At 44.2% G+C, this 26,320-nt stretch overlaps 1 protein-coding gene across 11 annotated transcripts in view; it reads left to right on the forward strand.

Annotated features, from left to right (window-relative positions):
- Nucleotides 1-6,593: 6,593 nt before the first annotated feature.
- The window catches only part of SRPK2 (SRSF protein kinase 2), a 257,091-nt gene continuing 237,364 nt past the window's right edge, over nt 6,594-26,320 (forward strand). For 4 of the 11 annotated variants that reach the window (XM_059170862.1, XM_059170863.1, XM_059170864.1 and 1 more), the window contains exons 1-2: nt 14,295-14,436; nt 15,006-15,060. In XM_059170862.1, coding sequence (XP_059026845.1) covers nt 14,310-14,436; nt 15,006-15,060 — 182 coding nt within the window. In that variant the 5' untranslated portion in view covers nt 14,295-14,309. Of the gene's footprint in view, nt 6,824-14,294; nt 14,437-14,786; nt 14,916-15,005; nt 15,061-26,320 lie in introns of those variants that run through there. The other 7 variants (XM_059170869.1, XM_059170873.1, XM_059170867.1 and 4 more) reach the window with 5 other exon arrangements.

Here is a 26,320-nt window from a genome sequence, read left to right on the forward strand (position 1 = left end):
GAGAGGGGGAGAGAGCGAGACAGAATGGCAGGCAGAGGCAGAGGGAGAAGCAGGCTCCCCGCCGAGCAAGGAGCCCAATGTGGGACCCAATCCCAGGACGCTGGGATCATGACCTGAGATGAAGGCAGCTGCTTAATCAACTGAGCCACCCAGGCGTCCCTAATGTTTTATTTTTAAAGAGGAGGAACCACAGTGGACCAAAAAAAAAGTATATGCTGGGTCAAAAAATTGTGTGTGTCTTAGCTCTCCTCCCTACTGCAAAAATGGGACTTCTGGAGTGTTTCCCAATGCCGACAGCCAATCCTCTGATTCTCAGGACACCTAGTGGGTGTTCAAGAATTCACTTCAGTTCTGACAGTAACTACCTGGGGTTAGCACAGACCCTGCGAAACTGCCCCCCCCCCCCTCCAGCTTTAGGACCAGTTGTTAAGTCTTAGAGACATCACCCATGCTTCTGAGGGACTGGCCATAAAGGAGGAGTCACCATAACCCCTTATTATCAGGTTTGATAATTTGCTAGAATGGCTCAGAGAATTCAGGAGGGCATTTTACTGGTTTATGATCAAGGACACAACTCAGGAGCAGCCAAAGAGAAGTGAGGCACAGGGCAAAGTTCGAGTGGTGGGGTGCACAGAGCTTCCCTGCTCCCTCTGGTCACACCCCCCTCCCAGCTCCTGGATGCTTCACCAGCTTGGAACTTCAAATTTTGTTCAAGACTTTCTCTCTTCATGAGCTCAACCTTCAGCCATCCTTCCCTTCAAGGAAGTCAGGGGTGGGGCTGAAACTTTCAACCCTCTCATCACTGGGTCTTTCTGGTGACCAGCCTTATCTTGAGGCTTTCTAGAAACTTTACCCTAAGTTGGTCAGGTGTGATGTAAATGGGTTCATCATGAAAAAACCAAAGACCCTTCTAATACTCAGGAAATCCCAAGGTTGTAGAAGCTCTGAGCCAGGAACTGGGATCAAATACCAAATGAATGTCCTATCATACCGCAGGGACATGCACCTTTACCTAGTCCATGGAATGGACTTGAAAGAATTTAATGTAATGGATCTGAAAGCATTCTTTTAGCCAAAAATTGCAAGATAAATGTAATGTGTATTCCAAGCCTATTACTTTGTTCCTTGTGGTTGCTGCACAAAGTAAAACTGTTAACGGATTGGCCTTGCAGAGGTTTAAGTGCATTGGCAAGCATGCCTCAAATGAAGTCCATGGGGTTTTACACACACACACACACACACACACACACACACACACTTGTGTGTTCATGCACGTACACACACATACACCTGTGGTAGACTACTATAAAGTGCCCCTGGTGAATAACGCCTCCCTAAATTCACACACTTGGTATCACTGCCTCTTGCAATCAATCTGGTCTTGGGATTTGCTTAAAGCAATAGAATAGTATGGAAATGACATTGTGTGATTTTTCTGAAGCCTGCACAGCTTGTGCCTTCACTCTCTTGAGCCTTGCCGTTCTAAGTGGCTGAGCTAGACCAGTTAATGATGAACCACTTCATGGAGAGAGAGAGGTCCCCCCTACCCCGTTCCAGTCTTTTCAAGCCCTCAGATATAGGAACGGGGTCATCTCGGGCTCTCCAGCTTAGTTCACCCACTGGATGGATGCAGCAGCGTGAGTGAGCCCGGATGAGACCAGAAGAACCGCCTAGTGAACCCACAGCATTTCAAGAAATAATAAATCGTTGCTGTAAACTACTAATTTTAGGGTTTTTTTTTTTCTTGTTTTATGCAACAATAGAGAACTGAGGCCGTTCTCAACTTGTGATGACCATATTCTTTAGGTGTTGGTTGTTTGTAAATCTGGCATTAGATAGGGAGGGGGAAGGAGAAGCAGAGAGTGAGAACTGAAGACATACCTAAGGACTCGGAAATAGGAGGCCTGTACATCAGCCTCACGATGACAACACAACATGTTGCCTTCCTCTCTGGTGACAAATGGTGCACGAGAGGAGACATCTGCTTGCTGTACATCACTGGCCGTGGTGAGTCACGAAAACATGCCATACCTACCCAGAGATTTAAAAATGCCGTTGTCTTCATTTTATTTATTTGTTTGCTTGTTTATTTATTTAGAGGGTGTGGTGGTGGGGAGGGGCCATGGGAGCAGGGGAGAGAGAGAGAATCTTAAGCAGGTTCCATGCCCAGCACTGAGCCTGATCCAGGGCTCAGTCTCATGACCTTGAGATCATGACCTGAGCCCAAATCAAGAGTTGGACACTTGGGTGCCTGGGTGGTTCTCTGGGTTAAGCCTCTGCCTTTGGCCCAGGTCATGCTCAGGGTCCTGGGATCGAGCCCTGCATCAGTCTCTCTGCTCAGCAGGAAGCCTGCTTCCCCCTCTCTGCTGGCCTCTCTGCCTGCTTATGTTCTCTCTCTCTCTCTCTGTCAAATAAATAAATAAAATCTTAAAAAAAAAAAAAAAAAGAGCTGGACACTTAACTGAGCCACCCAGGGGCCTCCCAAAATACCACTGTCTTTTTTTTTTTTTTTTTTTTTAAGATTTAGGGTGTTTGTTTGTTTGTTTTTTGTTTTTTTAAAGATTTTTTTTTATTCATTTGAGAGAGAAGGAGAGAGTGAGAGCACAAGGAGAAGGAGAGGGAGAAGCATACTCCCTGATGAGCAGGGAGCTCAATGCGTGTGGTACTTGATCCTAGGACCCTGAGATCATGACCTGAGTTGAAGGCAGACGCTTAACCAACTGAGCCACCCAGATGCCCTGGGGAGAGGGTTTAAGCAAGGAGACTGCCCAGCCCATGAGCAGCCCCCCCCTGCCACTGTTACGTTGGGTCTGCTCCTCTGTCAAGTCATTTCAGCAGATTGTGAGGCCCGAAATGGGTCTTGCAGGACAATAGAAGCAGCCAGTGGAAACCAAGGCCTGTTTATCTCCAGTTGCCCAGAAGGATGTGTTCTGGGGTTACTGAATGTGCCCTTGGACAGGACTGCCCTCGGTTTACATTACTATTTTACATTAGTTCAGCTGTACAAGGGGACAGATTTAAACTTACTTTTGTTCTTGTCATTTATTCAGCACCACCTACTATGTGCCAGGCACTCCCAGAGGAACTAAGGACATACAGTCCCTCTTTAAGCAACAGAGTCTAGTTTTTGTTAGCACTGCAACATAAAAATCCTAACGTGGAGAGTAAATTATAAGCGTGTGGGACTTCATGATGTCTAGAAGTTCTGAGAATCAGGTGTGAGATCCAGGAGAATGCTTTGAAATCAATGCAGTTACTGCAGCAACCATTTGGGAAAATCCTTTGGCCGTGTCTGCTAAAAGTGAGCACACACACACATCCCCTATGACTTAGCAATTCCATTTTCTAGGTTATAGACACATACTCACCCAAAGACAGGGATGAGAACATTTATAGCACCGCTACTGGTAATGGCCCAAACTGGAGACAGCAGAACCACCTGTTACTGGTAGAATCATGTGACCATCAGAGTCTGGAGACAAAACAGAAATTACTTTCTTGTGGCAGTTAGATCAGCAGCTTTAACAAACAAACAAAGAAACAGAATATAAGGCATCGTTTGGTTGAACAGGTACTGCAGAACGAAAAGAGGATAAAGGGGACACTGTGATAAGACCATGTTGCAGGAATTCCCATCTCTACAGCTGGGGAACAAAGTGCAGAGCGGGGTACTCCCAGCTTAGAGGAAGAGGCTGGGACCCGGAAGTCTGAGGAGGGGGTGTTGCCTGGCGTTGGGTGTCGTTCTGAGGGGACAACTTGAGACTAGACCCCTCTGCTGTTGTGAAGAGAGGATGGTGACAGGACCCGCCAATCACAGGAAGGGGGTAAACTCGGTCTCCGTTTCCAGGCTCCAGGCTCCCTCTGGCGCCCCCAGCCGGCAGAACTAATTATAGTCTGTTGGCTGAGTCAGCTGCCTCCTTACAAAGCTGAGTTTGGGGTTAAGACACAGCACTTGGGGTTTTTGTGTCTGTTTGTTTGTTTTTAAGATTTAATTTATTGGATAGAGTGAGAGGGCACTGGAGGCTGGGGGTTGCAGAGGGAGAGGGAGAAGCAGGCTCCCTGCTGAGCAGGGAGCCCAACTTGGAGCTCCATCCCAGGACTCTGGGATCATGACCTGAGCTGAGGGTAGGTGTTTAACCAGCTGAGCCACCCAGGCGCCCCTTGTTTTTCTTTCTTTCTTTCTTTTCTTTTCTTTTCTTTTTTTTTTTTTTTTTTGAGGGAGAGTGTAGTAGGGAGGGACAGAAGGAGGGTGTGTGAAAGAATCTTAAGCAGGCTCCACACCCAATGTGGAACTTGAGGCGGGGCGCTATCTCACCACTCTGAGATCATGACCTGAGCTGATATCAAGAGTAGCACACTTAACAGACTGAGCCACCCAGGTGCACCAAGACATGGCAGTTTAATAAATGGTGTCAGTGGGGGCCCCTGGCCGACTCAGTCAGTAGACCATGTGACTCTTTTTCTCAGAGTTGTGAGTGCCAGCCCCACACTGGGTGCAGAGATTACTTTCAAACCAAATCTTTAAAAAAATAAATAAGTGAATGGCACCAGTGGATTTAAAAAATAAGTGGTGGGGTGCCTGGGTGGCTCAGTGGGTTAAAGCCTCTGCCTTCGGCTCAGGTCATGGTCCCAGGGTCCTGGGATCGAGCCCCATATCGGGCTCTCTGCTCAGCAGGGAACCTGCTTCCTCCTCTCTCTCTCTCTCTCTCTGCCTACCTGTGATCTCTGTCAAACAAATAAATTTTAAAAAAAATCTTAAAAGAAATAAAAATAAAAAACAAGTGGTATATTCACAAAATGGAACACTCTAATGAAAGTATTACTGCATGTAACACACAGCTCAGTCTTGCAAACATGAGGTCCAGCTAAAGAAACAAACTGTAAAGCCCTAGTGTATGATTTCATTTACATAAACCTAAAAACTGGGCCCCTTTAATCAGCAGGCTAGTTAGAATAGAGGTTATCTGTGTGGGAGTAGTGACTGAGGAGGGACGAGGGGGCTTTCGGGAGGTACTGGGAGGGTTCAACATTGTTTTTTTAACGATTTTATTTATTTGAGAGAGACAGAGAGCACAGAGGGAGAGTGAGAGGGAAAAGCAGGCTCCCCACTAACAGAGAGCCTGATGTAGGACTCCATCCCAGGACCCTGTGGTCATGACTTAAGCCGGAAGGCAGATGCTTAGCCAACTGAGCCACGCAGGTGCCCCTCAAATAAGTATAATTGAACACTATAATCTTGAGGACTCACCAAGCTGTTTTGTGTTTGTGTTTGTTTGTTTTTTTTAAAGATTTTATTTATTTATCTGACAGACACAGATCACAAGTAGGCAGAGAGGCAGGCAGAGAGAGAGGAGGAAACAGGCTCCATGCTGAGCAGAGAGCCTGATGTGGGGCTCAATCCCAGGACCCTGAGATCATTACCTGAGCCGGAGGCAGAGGCTTTAACCCACTGAGCCGCCCAGGCACCCCATGTTTGTGTTCTTTTTTAGATTTTATTTTTATGGGGCACCTGGCGGGCTCAGTCAGTTAAGCATCCAACTCTTGATTTCAGGGGTCATGATCTTGGGGTTGTGAGATTGAGTCTCTAGTTGGGCTCAGTGCTGGGCATAGAGTCTGCTTGAGATTCTCTCTCCCTTTCCCTGTCTCTTCCCTGCCTTAGAAAATGAAAAGAAGATTTAATTTTTAGGTAGTCTCTACACTCAATGTGGGGCTTATACTTACAATCTTTTTTTTTTTTTTAAGATTTTATTTATTTATTTGATAGACAGAGATCACAAGTAGGCAGAGAGGCAGGCAGAGAGAGAGAGGAGGAAGCAGGCTCCCTGCTGAGCAGAAAGCCTGATGCAGGGCTCAATCCCAGGACCCTGGGATCATGACCTGAGCCAAAGGCAGAGGCTTTAACCTACTGAGCCACCCAGGCGCCCCTCAGCTTATTTTTACATCAGATTTTATACTGGATTTTTGAATCAGTTACCATAAAATGGAAAACAAAATTCTTATACTCAGAGAGTTCATGTATTTGAGAAACAAGTATTTTCTCATGGCTCTGTCCATGTTCAAATGCTGGAAAGACCTGGGGCCCAGGGTTCGAGAGTTTGGCATAGTTTATTATGGTCCGACCCTCTGATTTGTTTAGATATGCTCTGGCATATTAGTCAAGATTCTAAATCCCTACTAATACAGCCCTGGACAGATCGTTCAAAGCCATTTTTAACTGGCTCCTTTTATTTATAACACATCTATTACTATTGTTGATTTTCCCTAGATAATCTAGACTATGTTCCCTTTTATTTAATGTGAACATTGGACTGAAAATTCTCTTTTATTTCTACTGTTTAGACAATAGCCCAGTGAGGGGGTCTGTAAGGATTCTCGCTCGCAAATCAGAGGCCCTGAAAGAAAGAAGGAATGACCCCTTGTGGTGGTTTAAGAAATATGTCCGTTTATTCTCTGCCACTCTTCCCTTCAAGAAGTGGTTTCGTGCCCCTCCTTTGAGCATGGGCTGGACTTGCCTCTCATGATTGGAATGTGGTGAAAATGACAGATTGTGACTTCTGAGGGTAGGTCACAGAAGGCAGTGAAGTTTCTTCCTTGCTCTCTGGGGGAAGCCACACACTCAACCACCCTATGGAAAGATCCAAGTGGAGGAAGTGAGGCCTCCTTGAAAGAACCAGTGAGGGAGGGTCTGAGGCCTCCTGCTAACAGCCATGTGAGTGAGCCATCTTAGAAACAGATCTTCCTCAAGCCTCCAGATGACTGCAGCCCTCAGTGACAACTTCACTCTCCAGCCAAACAGCTCCCCAAGGCCCGGACCACAAAAATCGTGAGATAATAAATGTTTGTTTTAAGTCGCTAAATTTGGGAGAAATTTGTTTTGTAGCAATAGATTAGTAAGACATGTCTTGCTATGCATATAGATAAGAACAGCTCGTATTTTTTTTAAACTTCTTTTTTTTTTTTTAAAGATCTTATTTATTTATTTGACAGACAGAGATCACAAGTAGGCAGAGAGGCAGGCAGAGAGAGAGGTGGGGAAGCAGGCTCCCTGCGGAGCAGAGAACCCCATGCAGGGCTCAATCCCAGGACCCTGGGATCATGACCTGAGCCAAAGGCAGAGGCTTTAACCTACTGAGCCACCCAGGTGCCCAAGAACAGCTAATGTTTCTTGAACAATTAGATCGTTCTCTAAGTATTTTATATGAAACAACTCATTGAATCCTCACAAGCATATAAGGTAGTTAATATTACTATCCTCGTTTTGCAGCTCAGGAAACTGAGGCACAGAGAAACTGAGTAACTTGTCCAAGTTACCCAGCCCGAAGTTTACCTAGTAAATGTTAAAACTGGGATTTGAACTCAGGCAGTCTGGCTATACTACTCTGTGCACTAACTTCTGGGTTAAATTCCTGCTTTAATGGCACTAATGCCATGGAGAAATACGCTGTAATCATAAAAGACGGGCTTAAGCTTCATAACAGAAGGTATAAATTAGATCTAAAGGAACTTTCCTACAAATGTCAAAGCATTGGAGAGCCTTTAGAAAGAGGCTATGTTCATATCCACTAAAGGCCCAAAGGTGAGTTGTATGACCTCTCCAGTCTGTTTCTAATTCTATGACATACTAAATGTACCTTCTACCATATGGCATGATTTAATAGCTCTACTTAGAAATGTTAGTGTACAATTGGGTTTATGGCATTCTGTAATTTTCTCTTATGTTTAGTAAGGATTAACACGAAAGGTTCACCTTGAATTCTGTTGTGCTAGATTGGGGTGAAAATGCACATATACTGCCCTTTTCATTTCTTTTGGACTGCTAACAGAGAACAAAATATATCCAGTTGTAATACTACCGCTTCTTAATTATAATCTCAGAATTAGATTTATTAGCAATAAATAATGGTAGAATAAAATAATTAAATTTATACTCAGGGTTGTGAGTTCGAGCCCCATGTTGGGTATAGAGCTTAACAAAAAAAACTTAAAAAAATACTTATACTCTTTTTGTTTCTTTTTCTAATTTCATTGAAAATGTCATTTGAAATTATGCATCCCAAAGAAATTTTCCATTTTTAAATTTCCATTTTTAAAATTAAAAATTTTTTTTTTCGGTAGGCTCCACACCCGGTATGGGGCTTGAACTCACAACTGACCCTGTGATTGAATCACATGCTCTACCCACTGAAACAGCTATGTGCCCCCAAATTTTTAATTTTTAAATTTGTAGAGACTAGGTTTATACTTTATCATTCTTTCTGTAAGCACCTAATATAGTATGTGCAAATTTATTGATTGATAATTAAGTTGGTGTATTTTTTTTTTTAAAGATTTTATTTCTGGGGCGCCTGGGTGGCTCAGTGGGTTAAGCCACTGCCTTCGGCTCAGGTCATGATCTCAGGCTCCTGGGATCGAGTCCCGCATCGGGCTCTCTGCTGCAGGGAGCCTGCTTCCCTCTCTTTCTCTCTCTGCCTGCCTCTCCATCTACTTGTGATTTCTCTCTGTCAAATACAGAAATAAAATCTTTAAAAAAAAAAGAAAAGATTTTATTTCTGTATTTGACAGAGAGAGATCACAAGTAGGCAGCTAGGCAGGCAGAGAGAGAGAGAGAGAGAGGGAAGCAGGCTCCCTGCTGAGCAGAGAGTCCGATGCAGGACTCGATCTCAGGACCCTGAGATCATGACCTGAGCCGAAGGCAGTGGCTTAATCCACTGAGCCACCCAGGCGCCCCAAGTTGGTGTATTTTAACTCAATAAATTCAAAGCAATTCACAGATATTGTAAGTGGCAAATGTGGTTCTCTCCTAATTTATAGATGTAAAAAGATTGACACAACTTAGGTCTTTAATTGTTATCTTCTCAGTGAGACCTTTTTCTTAAAAAAGATTTTATTTATTTATTTGAGAGAGCACAAGCAGGAGCAGGGGGAAGAGTAGTGGGGGAGGGGGAGGGAGAAGCAGACTCCCTGCTTAGCAGGGAGCCCAACTCTGGGCTTGATCCCAGGACCTTGAGATCATGTCCTGAGCCAAAGGCAGACACTTGACTGACTGAGCTACCCAGGTGCCCCTCGGTGAGATCTTTCTTTAACACCTCCTCAGGGGCACCTGGGTGGCTCAGTCATTGATGCTTCTGCCTTTGGCTCAAGTCATGATCCCGTGTCCTAGGACCGAGTCTCACATCAGGCTCCTTGCTCAGTAGGAACCCTGCTTCTCCTTCTCCTGCTCCCCATGGTTGTGCTCTCACTCACATTCTCTGTTAAATAAATAAATAACTAATACAATCTTTAAGGAAAAAAAAAAATCTCGAAAAAAAGAAAACATCTTCCTGAAAGGTTGGTATTTTTTAATTTTTCATTTAGTTGTTGTTTTTTTCTTTTTATAGATGCTACTGCCACCTAGTAATCATAGTAATACTTCACATATTTATTTTGTTTATTTTCTCTTCTGGCAGCAGAAAGTAAGCTCCACGAGGGAGGGAGATTTCTGTGTTCTTCTTTCAGTGCTATAGACTCAATATGTAGAATAATGCTACATTAATAGGTATTGGATAATTATTTGTTGAACAAATGAGTGCAAAAGATCTAGCAGGCAGATTCGGTCTCGTGTCTTCCATCTAATGTTAATGATAATTAATTATGTATGAATTGTTACTTATTTTATTTGATTATCATATTGATCAAGGAGGATTGGTATTGATATTATTACTATTTTCCAGATGGTGTAATTAAGTAACTTGTTCAAGGTTATGGATAAATTAGTAGCAGAAATTGTCTTCAACATTAAGTGAAAGTAGCCAGTCACAAAAGGCCGCATAGTGTATGATTTCATTTACATGATCTGTCCAGAATGGGCAAGTCTATAGGGACAGAAAAGAGATTAGTGGCTGCCCAGGGCTTTGCAGGGAAGGATGGGGGAAATGGGGAGTGACTACTAATGACTATGGAGTTTCTTTTAGGGGTGTGAAAAATATTTTAAAATTAGATTGTTGGTGGTGGTTGCACAACCATGTGAACGTACTAAAAAACCATTGAATTTTGCGCTTTAAGGGGGTGAATTGTATGGTATGTGAATTAAATCTCAATAAAGGTGTTAAAAATAATAAAAGAAATTGGTTTCAAATTCACATTTCTTTATTTTCCAAGCTTCTAATCACCTTCCAGAAGGAGCTAAGACTGGACACATGCTGGTTTTGAGACCATGTCAAGGAAAGCACAAAGTTTTCTGTAACTTCTTGTGCCAGAACCTGAAGAGGTGCTCAAAAATCTACTGGGACGTGTCCAAAGGTCACTACCAATTGGAAGGGATTTTGTGGTCAAATATGGAACAATTCAAGATCAAATATTGATGTGACAGAAATAACTGTCAATATTGATACCAAAAACAAAGGCAAAAAACAAGACGAAAACAGAGAACCAAGGAGTGGTGAGAAATGAAAGGTCTTCTTTATATAAGAATGCCACCTAATTAATACAGGTAGAACAGTTGGAATGACAGGATTATAGTGTCATTCTTGTACAACCATGATAGTAGTAATCGACCCAGGCAAGCATCATCAATAGATGATGAGCACCCAGGTGCCCCTCCTTCTTCATTCTTTTTATGGGCTGAAAAATATTCCATTATAGGGGTGCCTGGGTCATTGTAGGGGTGCTCAGGTCATGCATGATCTTAGGGTCCTGGGATCGAGCCCGGAGTCGGGCTCTCTGCTCAGCAGGGGTCCTGCTTCCCCTCCTCTCTGACTACTTGTGATCTCTCTCTCTGTCAAATAAATAAATAAAATCTTTAAAAAAGGGGGGAAAGCAAACCCATTAAAAAATGTCCCATTGTGGGCGCCTGGGTGGCTCAGTGGGTTAAGCCGCTGCCTTCGGCTCAGGTCATGATCTCAGGGTCCTGGGATCGAGTCCCGCATGGGGCTCTCTGCTCAGCGGGGAGCCTGCTTCCTCCTCTCTCTCTCTCTCTGCCTGCCTCTTTGCCTACTTGTGATCTCTCTGTCAAATAAAAAAAAAATAAAATCTTTAAAAAAAAAAATGTCCCATTGTATGAGTAAACCACAGTTTGTTTATCCATTCATGTGTTGATGTATCGATATTTGGGTTGTTTCTGACCTTTTGGCTACTGTGATTAGTACTGCTATGTACATTTGTGTACAAGGATTTGAGTACTTGCTTGCAGTTATTTTGTATATATACCTAGGGGTGGAATTGCTGATAATTCTATGTTTAGCTTTTTGAGGAACTGTGGGACTGTTTTCCACAGTGATTGCACCATTTTACATTTCCACCAGCAATGTACAAGGATTCCAATATCTCTATATCCCTGCCAACACTTAGTTTCCATTTATTTATTTATTTTTAAAGATTTATTTATTTGAGAGAGAAAGAGAGAGTGTGAGTTGGGGGAGGGGCAGAGAATCTCAAGTGGCTCCCCACTCAGTGCTGAGCCCGTGGGCCTCCACGTGGGGCTTGATGTGGGCTTGACACGGGGGTTGATCTCAGGACCCATGAATTCATGACCTGCGCCGAAACAGGAGTCTAAAGCTTAACCGACTGAGTCACCCAGGTGCCCCTTATTTTCCATTTTAAAAAAGGAATATAGCCAACTTAGTAGGTGTGAAAGGGTATCTCAGCATGTGTATGTGTGTTTGTGTGTGTGTTTAAGATTTTATTTATTTATTTGAGAGATAGAGCAAGAGAGCACAGAGGTAGAGTAAGAGGGAGAAGCAGACTCCCTGCTGAGCAGACAGCCTGATGCTTGGCTCAACCCTGGACACTGAAATCATAAAATGAGCCCAAGACAGATGCTTAACTGACTGAGTCACCCAGGGGCCCCTCTTTGTGGTTTTGCTTTGCTTTTCTCTAATGATGTTGAGCATCTTTTCATGTGCTTTTTGGCCATTTGCGTATCTTTGGAGAAAGGTATATTCAAGTCCTTTACCCATTTTTTACATAGACTTTATTTATTTATTTATTTTTATATTTATTTATTTATTAAATTTGTTTATTTGACAGACAGAGATCACAAGTAGACAGAGAGGCAGGCAGAGAGAGAGGGGGAAGCAGGCTCCCTGCTGAGCAGAGAGCCCGATGCAGGACTCGATCCCAGGACCCTGAGATCATGACCTGAGCCGAAGGCAGTGGCTTAACCCACTGAGCCACCCAGGTGCCCCTAGACTATTTTTTTAAATAGAAAAGAAACAAAGCTAGCTTTACCATAGAAAAATGATTAAATGTAACATCACCAATAATGGAACAAAATGCCATAATTTCCGTTCTGTTGCAACATACTGAGATGGACACAATATCATCCATACAGTGTACCTGACAAAATTATTTAACTTGAATCTAACAGGGAACAGACCAGTACAAAGTGAGGAGTATCCTGCACAACAGTAGAACTGGGTTCTTCAAATGAAGTCAATGTTATAAAAGAAAACAACAACAGCTAGGGATTATTCTAGACTAAAGGAGTGTGAAAAGAAGGCAATTAAATGTAATGCATGATTCTTGACTGTATCCTGGATTGGAAAAAAGTCAGCAAAAAGGGACATTTTGAAAATTGGAATATGGTCTCTGTACAGATAATATTACAGATAATATTATATTAAATTTTCTTGGAATGATAATGGAATTCTGATTATGTAGAATATCTTTGTTCTTAGATACTCATTGAAATGTTGAGGGTAAAGGCTAACAATGCAAAAACTTCAGTGATTCAGCAAAAACAACAAAGAACGTTCCATAGGCACACATACACACAAGGAAAGCCAATGTGATGAAATGTTAAAAATCGGTGAATATAGGTTAATATGAGTGTTGCTTATATTTTTCTCATAACGTTTCTGTAGGGTTAATGTTTTTGAAAATATAAAGTTGAGAAAGTACTCAAGTAGAGAGAACAAACTGATGGTTACCAGAGGGGAAGTGGGTGGGGGTGGCCGAAGTAGGTGATGGGGAGTAAGGAGTGCACTCCAAGGAGGTGATTAAAATAAGATCTTAAAAAAAAATGTTGTGAAAGTAAAAGGGTCATCAAATCTAAGCAATACTTTCGGTTCTTTGGGTTTAGCATCTTCAGAATAAGACGAGTTATTTTGATGAGCTAAGAAAATAGTTGTTCAACCAAAGAGAGTCAATAGTCCGGGTGGCTATCTTTCCAAAACATTATAATTATTTATTTATTTATTTATTTATTTATTTTTTAATTTTTAATTTTTTATAAACATATATTTTTATCCCCAGGGGTACAGGTCTGTGAATCACCAGGTTTACACACTTCACAGCACTCACCAAATCACATACCCTCCCCAATGTCCATAATCCCACCCCCTTCTCCCAAACCCCCTCCCCCCGGCAACCCTCAGTTTGTTTCGTGAGATTAAGAGTCACTTATGGTTTGTCTCCCTCCCAATCCCATCTTGTTTCATTTATTCTTCTTCTACCCACTTAAGCCTCCATGTTGCATCACCACTTCCTCATATCAGGGAGATCATATGATAGTTGTCTTTCTCTGCTTGACTTATTTCGCTAAGCATGATACGCTCTAGTTCCATCCATGTTGTTGCAAATGGCAAGATTTCATTTCTTTTGATGGCTGCATAGTATTCCATTGTGTATATATACCACATCTTCTTGATCCATTCATCTGTTGATGGACATCTAGGTTCTTTCCATAGTTTGGCTATTGTGGACATTGCTCCTATAAACATTCGGGTGCATGTGTCCCTTTGGATCACTACATTTGTATCTTTAGGGTAAATACCCAATAGTGCAATTGCTGGGTCATAGGGCAGTTCTATTTTCAACATTTTGAGGAACCTCCATGCTGTTTTCCAGAGTGGCTGCACCAGCTTGCATTCCCACCAACATTATAATTATTTAAACAACCACAGGAACACTGTAGTTGTCATTTTGTCCCACTACCAGCTTGATTCCCGTCTTTATTAGGTAGCATGGTAGGTGGAAAGGATTTGGAGACAGCTAGGCCTAAGTTTGAATTCTCGCTGGGCAAACTGTTCAACTTCTTTAGGACTCAGTTTCCTCATTGTAGGACGTAGACAATAACTCCTTGGCGGGACTGTTGTGTTAACGGTTATGCACTTGTTTACTGAGCTGGGCTTTAATTCAGGTGCCAAAACTTCAGCGTACTTTCCATACCAATTGCGTCTTTTCTCTTAATTGAACGAACAGTCCTGTGGGGTGGGCGAAGGGGAGAGATGAGAGGACTTCTCCAAGGTCACACAGCTAGTGAAGGACCCAGGTTTCCCCGCTCTTGGTCCAGTGCCCTTTCCACACCCGCCGGAGAGGAGGAAGCGGCGCTCATGGGGATGCAAGGATGTAGAGGAGCAAAGGGGGAGAAGAGGCCGCGCGAAGAGAGGTGGTGCGAGACCCGCGGAGGCGCCGGCCAAGGAAGGGCGCATGGAGAGGCGGGTGGCGCGGTCGGCCGGGGTGCGTAGGGGAGAGGCTGTGGAGAGGGAGGGTCGCGCGGGCCGGGTGCTCCGGAGGGGCGGGAGGCCTGGGCCGTCCGCGGGGGCGCAGGAGGCGGAGGCCCCGGCCGCAGGCAGGGGCGGGGGACGCCGTGGGCGGGAGTGGCGGTGGCGGCGGGGAGTCATTTCTGCACAGGTGGGGCAGGTGGGTGGGTGCGGGGCGCGCGGGAGGGCTCGGCGCTGGGGGTCCGGACCCCAGCGGGCGGGTGGGGGTGGGGCGGGGCGGGGGCGGGGCCCGCCGGGGGCGGGTCTCACTGGGCCCCCCGCGGGAGCAGCGGCTGCTGCGGCGGCGGCGCAGGCGCGGTTCCCGCCTCCTCCCGGCTGGCGGAGCGAGTGGAGGCTGCAACCCGGCTCGGCTCGGCTAGGCTCCCGCGTCGCCGCTGCTGCCGCCGCGAAGCCCCCCGCCCCGCTTCCGCCGCGTCGGGATGAGCTCCCGGAAAGGTGAGTGGCCCGCGGCGTCCCCTCTTCCCCGCCACGCGGCCCCGCAGGCCGGCCGGCCCGACCGTTAATGTGTGTCTTCTCTTTCCCTAGTGCTGGCCATTCAGGCCCGAAAGCGGAGGCCGAAAAGAGAGAAACATCCGAAAAAGTGAGTCCACGCCGCGCTAGCCCCGGGGCCTGTGCCCCCGCCTGGTCGAGGGCAGCCCACGACCACGCAGGGGAAAGTTGCCCGGATCCCCAGGGCCGGCCGGCTGGTCCCCCGGGACGCCGGCGCTCGCCTCCTGCGCGCCCCGGCGGGCGGCCCGGGGGGAGGGGCGGGCGGGGGAGGGGCGCGCGCGAGCCCGCGGCCGCCCGCAGAGCATCCCCGGACCCCCGGGCCCCGGCGGCCGCGGCGGCCGTGGGGCGGGGGGCGGGCGGCGGGGCGCGGGGGCGCCGGGCGTGCGCACCCTCCCTGCGCGCGGTGCTGGCCCAGGGGTCGCGGGCCCTTCCCGGGAGGGGCGCTGGCGTCCTCCTCCCCGGCCCCGCCGCGTGCGGGCGTGAGGCTGCTGCGTGGCTCGCACCTGGGCACGGGGGCCCAAGAGGAGGAAGAGCCGAGTGTGCCAGAAAGTGAGCGAGTGTGTGTGTGTGTGTGTGTGTGTGTGTGGCCTTCTCTTCCTCCCCGGCCCCCGCCTCTCGGCCTTTGCAGCTGAAAACCTGAGCTGATTGTCAAGTGCTTTGCCTCGGGCGTGTTCCTGGCGCGAGTTCAGCGCCGAGACCTGTGCGTTTCGGGGCTCGGGTTTTTATTCGAAACTTTCTGCTCGGGCCGAGCGTCACTTCGCTGCGCGGCGGGTGCGCCCGGGTCGCGGGCTGCGCGGGACCGGTGGGCGTGTGCGCGGGCGGTCCCCGGCGCGGCTCCCCGGCCCTCGTTGTGCCGGGCAGTTGATGAATAGGGTGGTGATATTTAAAACGTGCCAGCCGCCGGCCACCTCCAGCCTGGCCGCGGTCCGGGGAGGGAGCGGCCGGCGCCCGAGAAGCCTTTCCTGGAGAGCTGCTCCGACCGCAGAGCGCCGCCGCGTCGCTTCTTCTCTCAGTTTTAAAAAGCCAGCCTGTTCAGCGTCTTGACTCCTAGATTTGTGGCTTCACTCTTCCTTTTGAGCAAGAGATACTCGGTGGTATTTGTGATCTTCCAGGGGATGGCAGTCCATGATTTTCTTTAGAATCGCGAACATTTCTGGTTCTGTTTCCTTTGGGGGACTACCCTGCAGCATTCCTAGGCTTTCCCCTTCCTGTCCACCTTGGTCTCTGCCTGGTGAATTTCAGGCTCTCTATGAAAACTGACCGAGGGATTACTTCTGACAGGACTTTTGTTCACTCAAGATGGACTATAACTTGAAAGTATTTTCAGGGTCTCAAAATGTGGATCTTCATATAATAATGCCTCAAAAAATTACAGTGATAGAAAAAATGCTTATTAAGGACTTATTAAGTGGTGGGTAAAAATCTGATAATTGGGTTCTTAAGACGTTAAAACAGAATGGATGTGGTACTTTGAGATGCTTTACAAAATTAATGCTGGCTTTCAAGTCAGGGCCTTAAATTTGGGATTTGCTTTGAATGTTGGGAGATTAAGCCCATGAGTAAGGAGAACTGTAACGTTTAAGATCCTCAGTACTGAGTTTTAAAAAACAACTTTAAATTCGAAGCATTTATTTTCACATAGTGCATTATGTTTAGAAATGTAAAAAGGAATTGAAAAAAGCATGTCCCCAATTTTGGGAATGGCTGTGTGTGTGTGTATGCACATATGTATGTATAATATGTCTGTATGTTATATGTAGACATACATGAAAACCCTTTTAGTTAACTAAGTCAACATGTGTTTCATATTTTCATATTTCAGGGTATTATTTTCCTAATGGCCAAGAGCCTTTTTTGATGTGCTGCAGTTTGGATTTATGTGGTATGTTTATAAAGAATTAGTATATATCCACAATATCCAGTTTTCACTCTAAGAGATTAACGTTCCAGATTCTTCCATTGTCTTCTGTATTTATGTGATAAGGTTTGAGGGAAAAACCCCCAGGCAATGGCTGAGTAAATTGGTTGGACTGCAGGGTAATTAACAAGAGAAGACCAGTCCAATTACATAACTGATAAATGCAATGCCATTTTTTGCTTAATTCTTTGAATTAAGACATTCTAAAGGAATGCTCGATAGATTTATCTGTTCATGTGTTCAACAAGTATTTGCATGCCTTTCCTTGGAGATGGTGATAGAGCTTTGAACAAGACAAAGTTCCTCATGCACGTTACATTCTGTGGGTATTGGGGGTATTGTGTTCCCTGTGTACCCTTTATCCAGATTTCCCCTTCTTGTCAAAGATGACGACAGATCAGGATGGCATATTCAGATGGTGCTATGCTATGAGGTAGGGACAACATTAAGATGGGATGCTTGAAGTAACAGTGTAGGTGACATTTGAACCCAGTGCCAGGCACCATGCTGATAGCTTTACTGCCTCTTACCCTGTGACAACACTACGGTAGACACTGTTTTTTTTTTTTTTTTTTTTAAATATTTTATTTATTTATTTGACAGAGAGAGATCACAAGTAGGCAGAGAGGCAGGCAGAGAGAGAGAGAGGGGAGGAAGCAGGCTCCCTGCTGAGCAGAGAGCCCGATGCGGGACTCGATCCCAGGACCCTGAGATCATGACCTGAGCCGAAGGCAGCGGCTTAGCCCACTGAGCCACCCAGGCGCCCGTAGACACTGTTTTTGATCACCATTTTACAGATGGGCAAGCAACATGCTTGGCTGTAGAGCTGAATATAGGCAGCCCGGGACTCGAGTCCACAGCTCAGCTCTCTCAGGAGGTGACATTTGACCAGAAACTAGAATGAGGAGGAGGAGATGGGAGTGTGACAGAGGCCTTGGGGAGGAATGGGTAGCAATGTTGGAGGACCCCAAATGTCAGGGTCACTGGAGTGTTTTGGGAGAAGATGGTGACAGGGGAGGTCGAGAGTGGGTAGGGCCCTGCCCTCTGGGGCATCTGGGGGCTTACCCATGGGAGTGACAGGATCAGTTCCTGTTTCAAAGAGCACGGGTTGTCTGTGGAGAGTGGCTTGTCAGGGGTAGAGAAGAAGTAGAGGCTGGGAGCTGGCCTTCTGTCTGAGGGAAACCATGGTGACTTGGTTCAGGTTACAAGCAGTGGTGTCAGAAGTGGTAGAAGGGGCTTCAGAGACGGCTGGTCTGAGGAGAAGTCCTGATTTTTATAGTCAGCCCTGAGGAAGGTGATAGTCACACAATTAGCTGTGTTTGGACCAGAATTCAGGTCTCCTGATGCCCAGTGTTTTTGTTTTTTGATTAATTCTCTAGAGGAGGAAAAGGAGTAATAGGTCTAATTTGAAACCATATAAATATAATGACTGGCAAACCTAAATTATGTGACAACATGGGCCTGGGTTGATGTAATATGATATGCTTTTGTCATTACCTACTTGTATACGCAAGCTGGCTCTTCATTTTCATTCAGTGAGCTTTTATGAATTGAGCCAGTTCCTGGAGGCTACTTTTTTAGTATGCTGGAATTTGTAATTGTCAGGAATAGCATTAAGATTTCTCTATTTAGCTGAGTCAAAATTTTAATCTTGTTAGATTGTTCCATTGAGTTTAGTTTGCTAATTATTAATTGAGCTGCTTTGTGAGTAACAGGCAGCAGGGAAGGACTGCAGTGTCAATTCAATCATGAATCTTAAGAATTAGCTAAATCGTATGGCTTGGGAGAGTATTGCTTTGGGGCATGAGTGAATGAATGTATGTATAAAAGTTTTTTTTTTTAAAGATTTTATTTATTTATTTGACACAGAGAGAGACGGAGCCAGAGAGGGAACACAAGCAGGGTGAGTGGGAGAGGGAGAAGCAGGCTTCCTGCTGAGCAGAGAGCCGCCAGATGTGTGGCTGGATCCCAGGACCCTTGGGGTCATGACCTGAGCTGAAGGCAGACGCTTAACAACTGATCCACCCAGGCACCCCATGTATAAAATTTTTTAAGCATCTTTATTTTTTTTTAACACATGTAACTTTTGCATTAAGATGTAATTCATGTACTGTAAGATTTATCTTTTCAAGTGTATAATTTGCTGGTTTTTAGTATATTCACAACGTCGTGGAACCATCACAATGATTAATTCCACAACATTTGCATCCTCCCCTCCCCCAGGAATAGACCCCATACTTTTTAGCAGCCATGCATCATTTTTCCCTGCTCCCAATTTATTTTCTGTCTCTATGAATGTACCTATTCTGGGTATTTCATATAAATTCTGTCATCTTGTGTGTGATTTCTTTCACTTAGCATAACACTTTCAAGGTTCATCCATGTTGAAACATGTATTAGTTCTTCATCCTTTATTTTTTTCTTAAAGATTCTATTTATTGATGACAGAGAAAGGTAGCGAGAGAGGGAACACAAGCATGGGGGACCTGGAGAGGGAGAAGTAGGCTTTTTGCTGAGCAGGGAGCCCAAGCTCCAGGGAGCTTGATCCCAGGATGCTGGGTTCATGACCTGAGCCACCCAGGCGCCCAGTACTTCATACTTCTGTAGTGCCAAATAATGTTACATTGTATTGATATGCCGTGTTTTATTTATCCATTCATCCATCGATGGACATTCAAGTTCTTTCCACTTTTTGACTATAAATTATAGTCCAATTATTTTTAAAAATATTTATTTATTTTAGAGAGAGAGAGCAGTTATGAGCAGGGAGAGAGGGAGAGAATCTCAGGCAAAACCCGTGCTGAGCATGAAGCCCCCTGTGGGGCTTGATTTGACTCTGAGATCACAACCTGATCCAAAACCGGGAGTTGGGCCCCCAACCCACTGTGTGCCCCAGGTGCCCCCAACTCCTTTTTTATTTTTTTATTTTTAAAAATTTGAATATTTCATTTTGAAATCAGGGACTCTTAAGAGGTTGCAAAAATGATGCTGAATTCCATGTGTACCCTTTATCCAGCTTTCCCCCAGTGGTGATATCTCCCATAACTATAGAACATTCCCCAAACCAGGGAATTGACATTGCCACCATGATGCTATTAACTGAAATAAAGTTTCACTCGTTTTTATTCGTACTTTCTGTGTGTTGTTCTTTCAGATGGATCACTTGTTTAGATGAATGTGTTCATCACCAGGGTTAGGATGCCAAACTGCTTCACCACCACAGAGAAAGTTCCTCTTGTTACCCTTTTAGAGTCTGACCCTGCCCTCAGCCCTCACCCTGGACAGCCGAGCACCACTCTGTTCTCCAGCACTGATCTCACCACTTTGAGACTGTTACATAAGCGGAGTTACACACTATGTAACTGTTGGAGACTTTCTTTTCTCACTCAGCTCAGTGCCTTTGAGACTCCTCGGTGTTGCTGGGTTGCTGGGTGTATCAGTAGCTCATTCCTTTTTATTGCCTAATAGTATTTCATGGTGTGGATGTACCACAGTTTATGTATCCATTGACCTGCTGAGGGACATTTAGATGGCTTCTAGTTCTTGATTTTTTTTTTTTTTAAGATTTTATTTATTTATTTGACAGACAGAGATCACAAGTAGGCAGAGAGGCAGGCAGAGAGAGAGAGAGGGAAGCAGGCTCCCTGCTGAGCAGGGAGCCAGATGTGGGGCTCAATCCCAGGACCCTGGAATCATGACCTGAGCAGAAGGCAGAGGCTTTAACCCACTGAGCCATCTAGGCGCCCCCAGGTCTTGATTCTTAGGGATAAAGCTGCTGAACCTTCTGAACCTCCGTGTACAGGTTTTTATGTGAACATGTTTTCATTTCTGTAAGATAAATACCCAAGAGAATGTTTGCTGGATGTTTGCTGGAGGACTTAAGTTTATACTTTGGCTTTCCTAGGGAGTTAGTAACTTGGTCTCTTGATGTGTATCTTTCTCTCTCTCTCTCTCTCTCTGTTTTCCTCTGTAGGATATCTGTGATCCGTGTGTATGCTGTTGGTGATGGGATTCTTTGCTGGATCCTTTGGGCTTTTAACTTTCTGTTGGTGGGTGGATCCTGTAGGTTATTGCTTGGCTGTGTTCTGTAGTGTAGGTTCTGACTGCTATAGGAATGATTGGCATGGGATTGGTGGCATTGGGTCAGTAAATCACAGGTGAGACAATTTAGGAATGCTGTCATGCAAGTTGATATTTTTATTGGGTAAACCTCAACCTGACTCTCCTGTAGTATAAATTCAAGCTCACAAACCCATGACCTTGGAATACCTCCCATAGAAGGTAATCACTTATTTTTGACTTCTTGGGTGGTTACACATTGTTTACTCTGCAAATATTTTTGCTTACTACAAGACATTTCAATACAACAAACACATATGAAGCAAATTCCTAGTGCTAGGCAGTGTGTTGTATGCTAGTAAGATTAAGATAAATAAAGCCCAGTTCTAACTGGAGAGTAGGAGAGATATATGTGTTTCATGGTCAGTAGACCGTGGTGGGACACTGTGATAAGCACTGTAATTTAGGTGCAGTGGTGCTTTAATGGTGGTAAGTGAAGGCTTTAGAAGAGATCTTGTTTAATTTTAGCACTATTGTTATTCTAATGAAATAGCTTTTTTTTTTTTTTAAGTGATTGGAAGTAAGTAATATGGTCTTGGTGGAAAATTCAGACAGTACAGAACAATTTAAAGAAATATCAGTTGTAGGTCCACGAGTTACTTTGGTGTATTATCCTTTTACTTGTGCACATTTTTTCCTCCATCTTTATTGAGATTTAGTTGCTGTATAACATGTAAATTTGAGGTGTGCAACATGATAATTTCATGCATGTGAAATGACTGCCACAGTAAGGTTCGTTAACACCTCCATTTTCTTATATAATTACCATTTTGTGTGTGTGTGGTGATAACAGTTAAGCTCTACTCTCTTAATAACTTCCAGGTATATGACACAGTACTGGTAATCTTAGTCTACTTGTGCATTTTTTGTTAGTTTTTTTTTTTAAGAAATTGAGTTATAGAGTATATATGTATGTGTATAGTAAAGTGTACTATTTTTGAGTAAAGTGCCCTGAGTTTGACGATTTTTCATGTATTCGTACACTTGTAACCACCACCCAGATCAAGATACACAGCCTTCGGGTACCTGCCTCACAAGGCTGGTTCCTCAGGTCTCTCCCCAGTCTGTACCCTGCCACCCAGAGATGACCACTGTGCTCACATCTGCATTATTGATTACCGGCCTGTTGTTGAACCTTCATATCAAGAACACTCTTGGGATGCCTGGGTGGCTCAGTTGGTTAAGTAGCTGCCTTCAGCCCAGGTCATGATCCCGGCGTCCTGGGATTGAGTCCCACATCGGGCTCCTTGCTTGATAGGGAGCCTGCTTCTCCCTCTGCCTCTACCTGCCACTCTGTCTGCCTGTGCTCACTCTTGCTCCTCTCTTGCTCGCTCTCTCGCTCTCTGACAAATAAATAAATAAATAAAATCTTTAAAAAAAAAAAAAAAAGAACACTCTTGTGTCTGGCCTCTGTGAGGTTTGTCCATGTTGTTGCAGGTACCAGTAGTTCACTGTTGACTGCTCTGTACTATTCCATCGAATGACTATATCACAGTTTATTTGTCTATTCTGTTGATGAGTATTTTTTTCTTCAGTTTCTGGTCATTATGCATAAAGCATTCTGAATAATTCTGCATAAGAAATAAAGCATTGTGAATAAACTTTCTTTTTAAAGAAGTGCTCACTACCATATCATTTGTAACTGATGGTAATATATATATATTTTTAAGATTTTATTTATTTATTTGACAGAGATTACAAGTAGGCAGAAAGACAGGCAGAGAGAGAGGAGGAAGCAGGCTCCCTGCGGAGCAGAGAGCCCGATGTGGGGCTTGATCCCAGGATGCTGGGATCATGACCTTGAGCCGAAGGCAGAGGCTTTAACCCACTGAGCCACCCAGGCGCCTCGATGGTAATATTTTTTAAAGATTGATTTATTTGGGAGAGAGAGAGTGAGCTGGGGGAGGGGCAAGGGAGAGGGAAAAAGGGAAAACGTTCAAGCAGACTGCTGAGAGTGGAGCCTTATGAGGGAGGTGGTGGTAGGGGCTCGATCACACGACCCTGAGATAAACCAAGAATTGGACGGTCAACTGCCTGAGCCAGGCAGCTATAAACATTCTTGTACATGCCTTTTTATGGATGTTTGCATTCATTTCTCTTGGATATAAGCCCTTGCAGTAGAATTGCTAGATTACAGAATAGGTATATGCTTAGTGTTAGTAGTAAGGGCAAAGATATTTTTCTCCCATCTTTATTATGAGATAGTTTTGATTGGACTTCTTACTCTCACACCAGCAATGTATGACAGTTTCAGTTGCTTTTTATCTTTGCCACATTTGATAGAGTCATTCTTTTTACTTATTTACTTATTTATTTATTGTATTATTAGCCCCAGGGGTACAGGTCTGTGAATCATCAGGTTTATACACTTCACAGCATTCACCATAGCACATACCCTCCCCAGTGTCCATAACCCCACCACCCTTTCCCTATGCCCCTCTCCCCAGCAACCCTCAATTTGTTTTATGAGATTAAGAGTCTCTTATGGTTTGTCTCCCTCCTGATCCCATCTTGTTTCATTTATTCTTTTCCTACCTCCCAAACCCCCCACGTTGCATCTCCACTTTCTCATATCAGGGAGATCATATGATAGTTGTCTTTCTCTGATTGACTTATTTCACTAAGCATAATACCCTCTAATTCCATCATGTCATCGCAAATGGCAAGAGTTCATTTCTTTTGATGGCTGCATAGTATTCCATAGTGTATATATATATATATATACCACATCTTCTTTATCCATTCATCTGTTGATGGACATCTAGGTTCTTTCCATAGTTTGGCTCTTGTGGACATTGCTGCTATAAACATTCGGGTGCACACATTTGTATCTTTAGGGTAAAAACCCAGTAGTGCAATTGCTGGATAGTGCAGTTGCTGCATAGGGCAGTTCTATTTTCAACATTTTGAGGAACCTCCATGCTGTTTTCCAGAGTGGTTGCACCAGTTTGCATTCCCACCAACAGTGTAGGAGGGTTCCCCTTTCTCTGCATCCTCGCCAGCTTCTGTCATTTCCTGACTTGTTAATTTTAGCCATTCTGACTTGTGTGAGGTGGTATCTCATTGTGGTTTTGATTTGTATTTCCCTGATGCCAAGTGGTGTGGAGCACTTTTTCATGTGTCTGTTGGCCATCTGGATATCGTCTTTACAGAAATGTCTGTTCATGTCCTCTGCCCATTTCTTGATTGGATTATTTGTTCTTTGGGTGTTGAGTTTAATAAGTTCTTTATAGATTTTGGATACTAGCCCTTATATGTCGTTTGCAAATATCTTCACCCATTCTGTTAGTTGTCTTTTGGTTTTGTTAACTGTTTCCTTTGCTGTGCAAAAGCTTTTGATCTTGTCCCAGTAGTTCATTTTTGCCCTTGCTTCCCTTGCCTTTGGTGATGTTCCTTGGGAGAAGTTGTAGTGGCTGAGGTCAAAGAGGTTGCTGCCTGTGTTCTCCTCAAGGATTTTGATGGATTCCTTTCTCACATTGAGGTCCTTCATCCATTTTGAGTCTATTTTCATGTGTGGTGTAAGGAAATGGTCCAGTTTCATTTTTCTGCATGTGGCCGTCCAATTTTCCCAACACCCATTTGTTGAAGAGACTGTCTTTATTCCATTCTTTCCTGCTTTGTTGAAGATTAGTTGACCATAGAGTTGAGGGTCTATTTCTGAGCTTTCTATTCTGTTCCATTGATCTATGAGTCTGTTTTTGTGCCAGTACCATACTGTCTTGATGATGACAGCTTTGTAATAGAGCTTGAAGTCTGGAATTGTGATGCCACCAACTTTGGCTTTCTTTTTCAATATTCTTCTGGCTATTCGAGGTCTTTTCTGGTTTCCATACAAATTTTAGGATTATTTGTTCCATTTCTTTGAAAAAAAATATATGGGATTTTGATAGGGATTGCATTAAATGTATAGATTTCTTTGGGTAGCATGGACACTTTCACAAGGTTTGTTCTTCCAATCCATGAGCATGGAATATTTTTCCATTTCTTTGTGTCTTTCTCAATTTTTTTCATGAATACTTGATAGTTTTCTGAGTATAGATTCTTTGTCTCTTTGGTTAGGTTTATTCCTAGGTATCTTATGGTTTTGGGTGCAATTGTAAATGGGATTGACTCCTTAATTTCGATAGAATTATTCTTTTTAATTTTTGCTCTTCTAGATATATATTGATACCTCCTTTTGGTTCTGTTTTGTATTTTTCTGAGTGATGGTGTTGAACATCTCTTGAATATGTTTATTGGTCATTTGAATTTCCTGTTTTGTAAAGGGCTTGTTTTGTCTTTTTCCCTTTAAAAAAAGATACTGGGTTTCAAGTCTTTTTTTCTTAGAGAAGATTATGACACTTTTATTGAGATACAATTTACATACCATCAAATTCATTTGCTTAAAGTGTACAATTCATGAGTTTTTAGTAGATTCATAGTTATGTTAGATTCTTGGAGAGCCAGTACTAGTTTGCCAAGTAAGAAGAGGAGGCAGGGTGAGGGTCTTCCAGGCAGAAGGAGTGTTGCAGCTGGTGTAAATGGCATGCTTGTATTTCCAGACTGTTAAGCAGGTAGGAAAGGCTAGGTAGGGTGCAAAGTGTGGTGACCGATGAGTGGAGCTCATCTGTCTGAGGAAGTTGACAAGGGACTGGGGAGCTGTTCAGAGGCACAGGTTGAGATTTTTAGAAAGATTACTCTAGCCACTGTGTGGAGAAGGCCTTAAAGAAGCCAGAGATCTATTAGGAGGCTATTAGAGGAGGCTTCAGGAGACTGATGGGTATTAAGGAAGCAGTAGAATTAATTAAATTTAGTGCCCAGTTTAATGTGGGAGTTGGGTGGGAGGATGAATCCCAAGTTTCTAGGATGAATCCCAAGTTTCTGAATTAGCAAAATTTATGGATGCTGTTGTCATTCCTCAAGACAGAAAATCCAGAGCCAGTTTGGGAAAAGCTAATGATGGCTCTGGTTAGGCTGTTAGAGGTGTCTGCGTGAACCCAGTTAGAGATGCTAGTCAGTGTTTGCAGCTGGAGCACTGGGAAGAGCTGTGGTTGGGAGATGTGTATTGGGAGTTGTTAGGAATAGCTGTTGGAGGCTGCTGGTTGAAGGTGTGAGTGTGAACAGAAGAAAGCCACGGGTGGGATTGGTAAAGGAAGAGCCAGAGAGGTGAACCAGGAGAAAGGTGATTCACAGAGACCAGAGTCACAGTTTGCAAAAAAGTCCAAGAGATGAGCCCTAATCTTGGCCTTTGATTTTGGCAATTAGGGGGTCATTGGACACCAGTGCTTTTAGATCAGTGAATGGGATGACAGGACGTTGGAGTCCTTTTTTTTTT

Source organism: Mustela lutreola, chromosome 4 (genome assembly GCF_030435805.1).
Source record: "Mustela lutreola isolate mMusLut2 chromosome 4, mMusLut2.pri, whole genome shotgun sequence".
NCBI lineage: Eukaryota > Metazoa > Chordata > Mammalia > Carnivora > Mustelidae > Mustela > Mustela lutreola.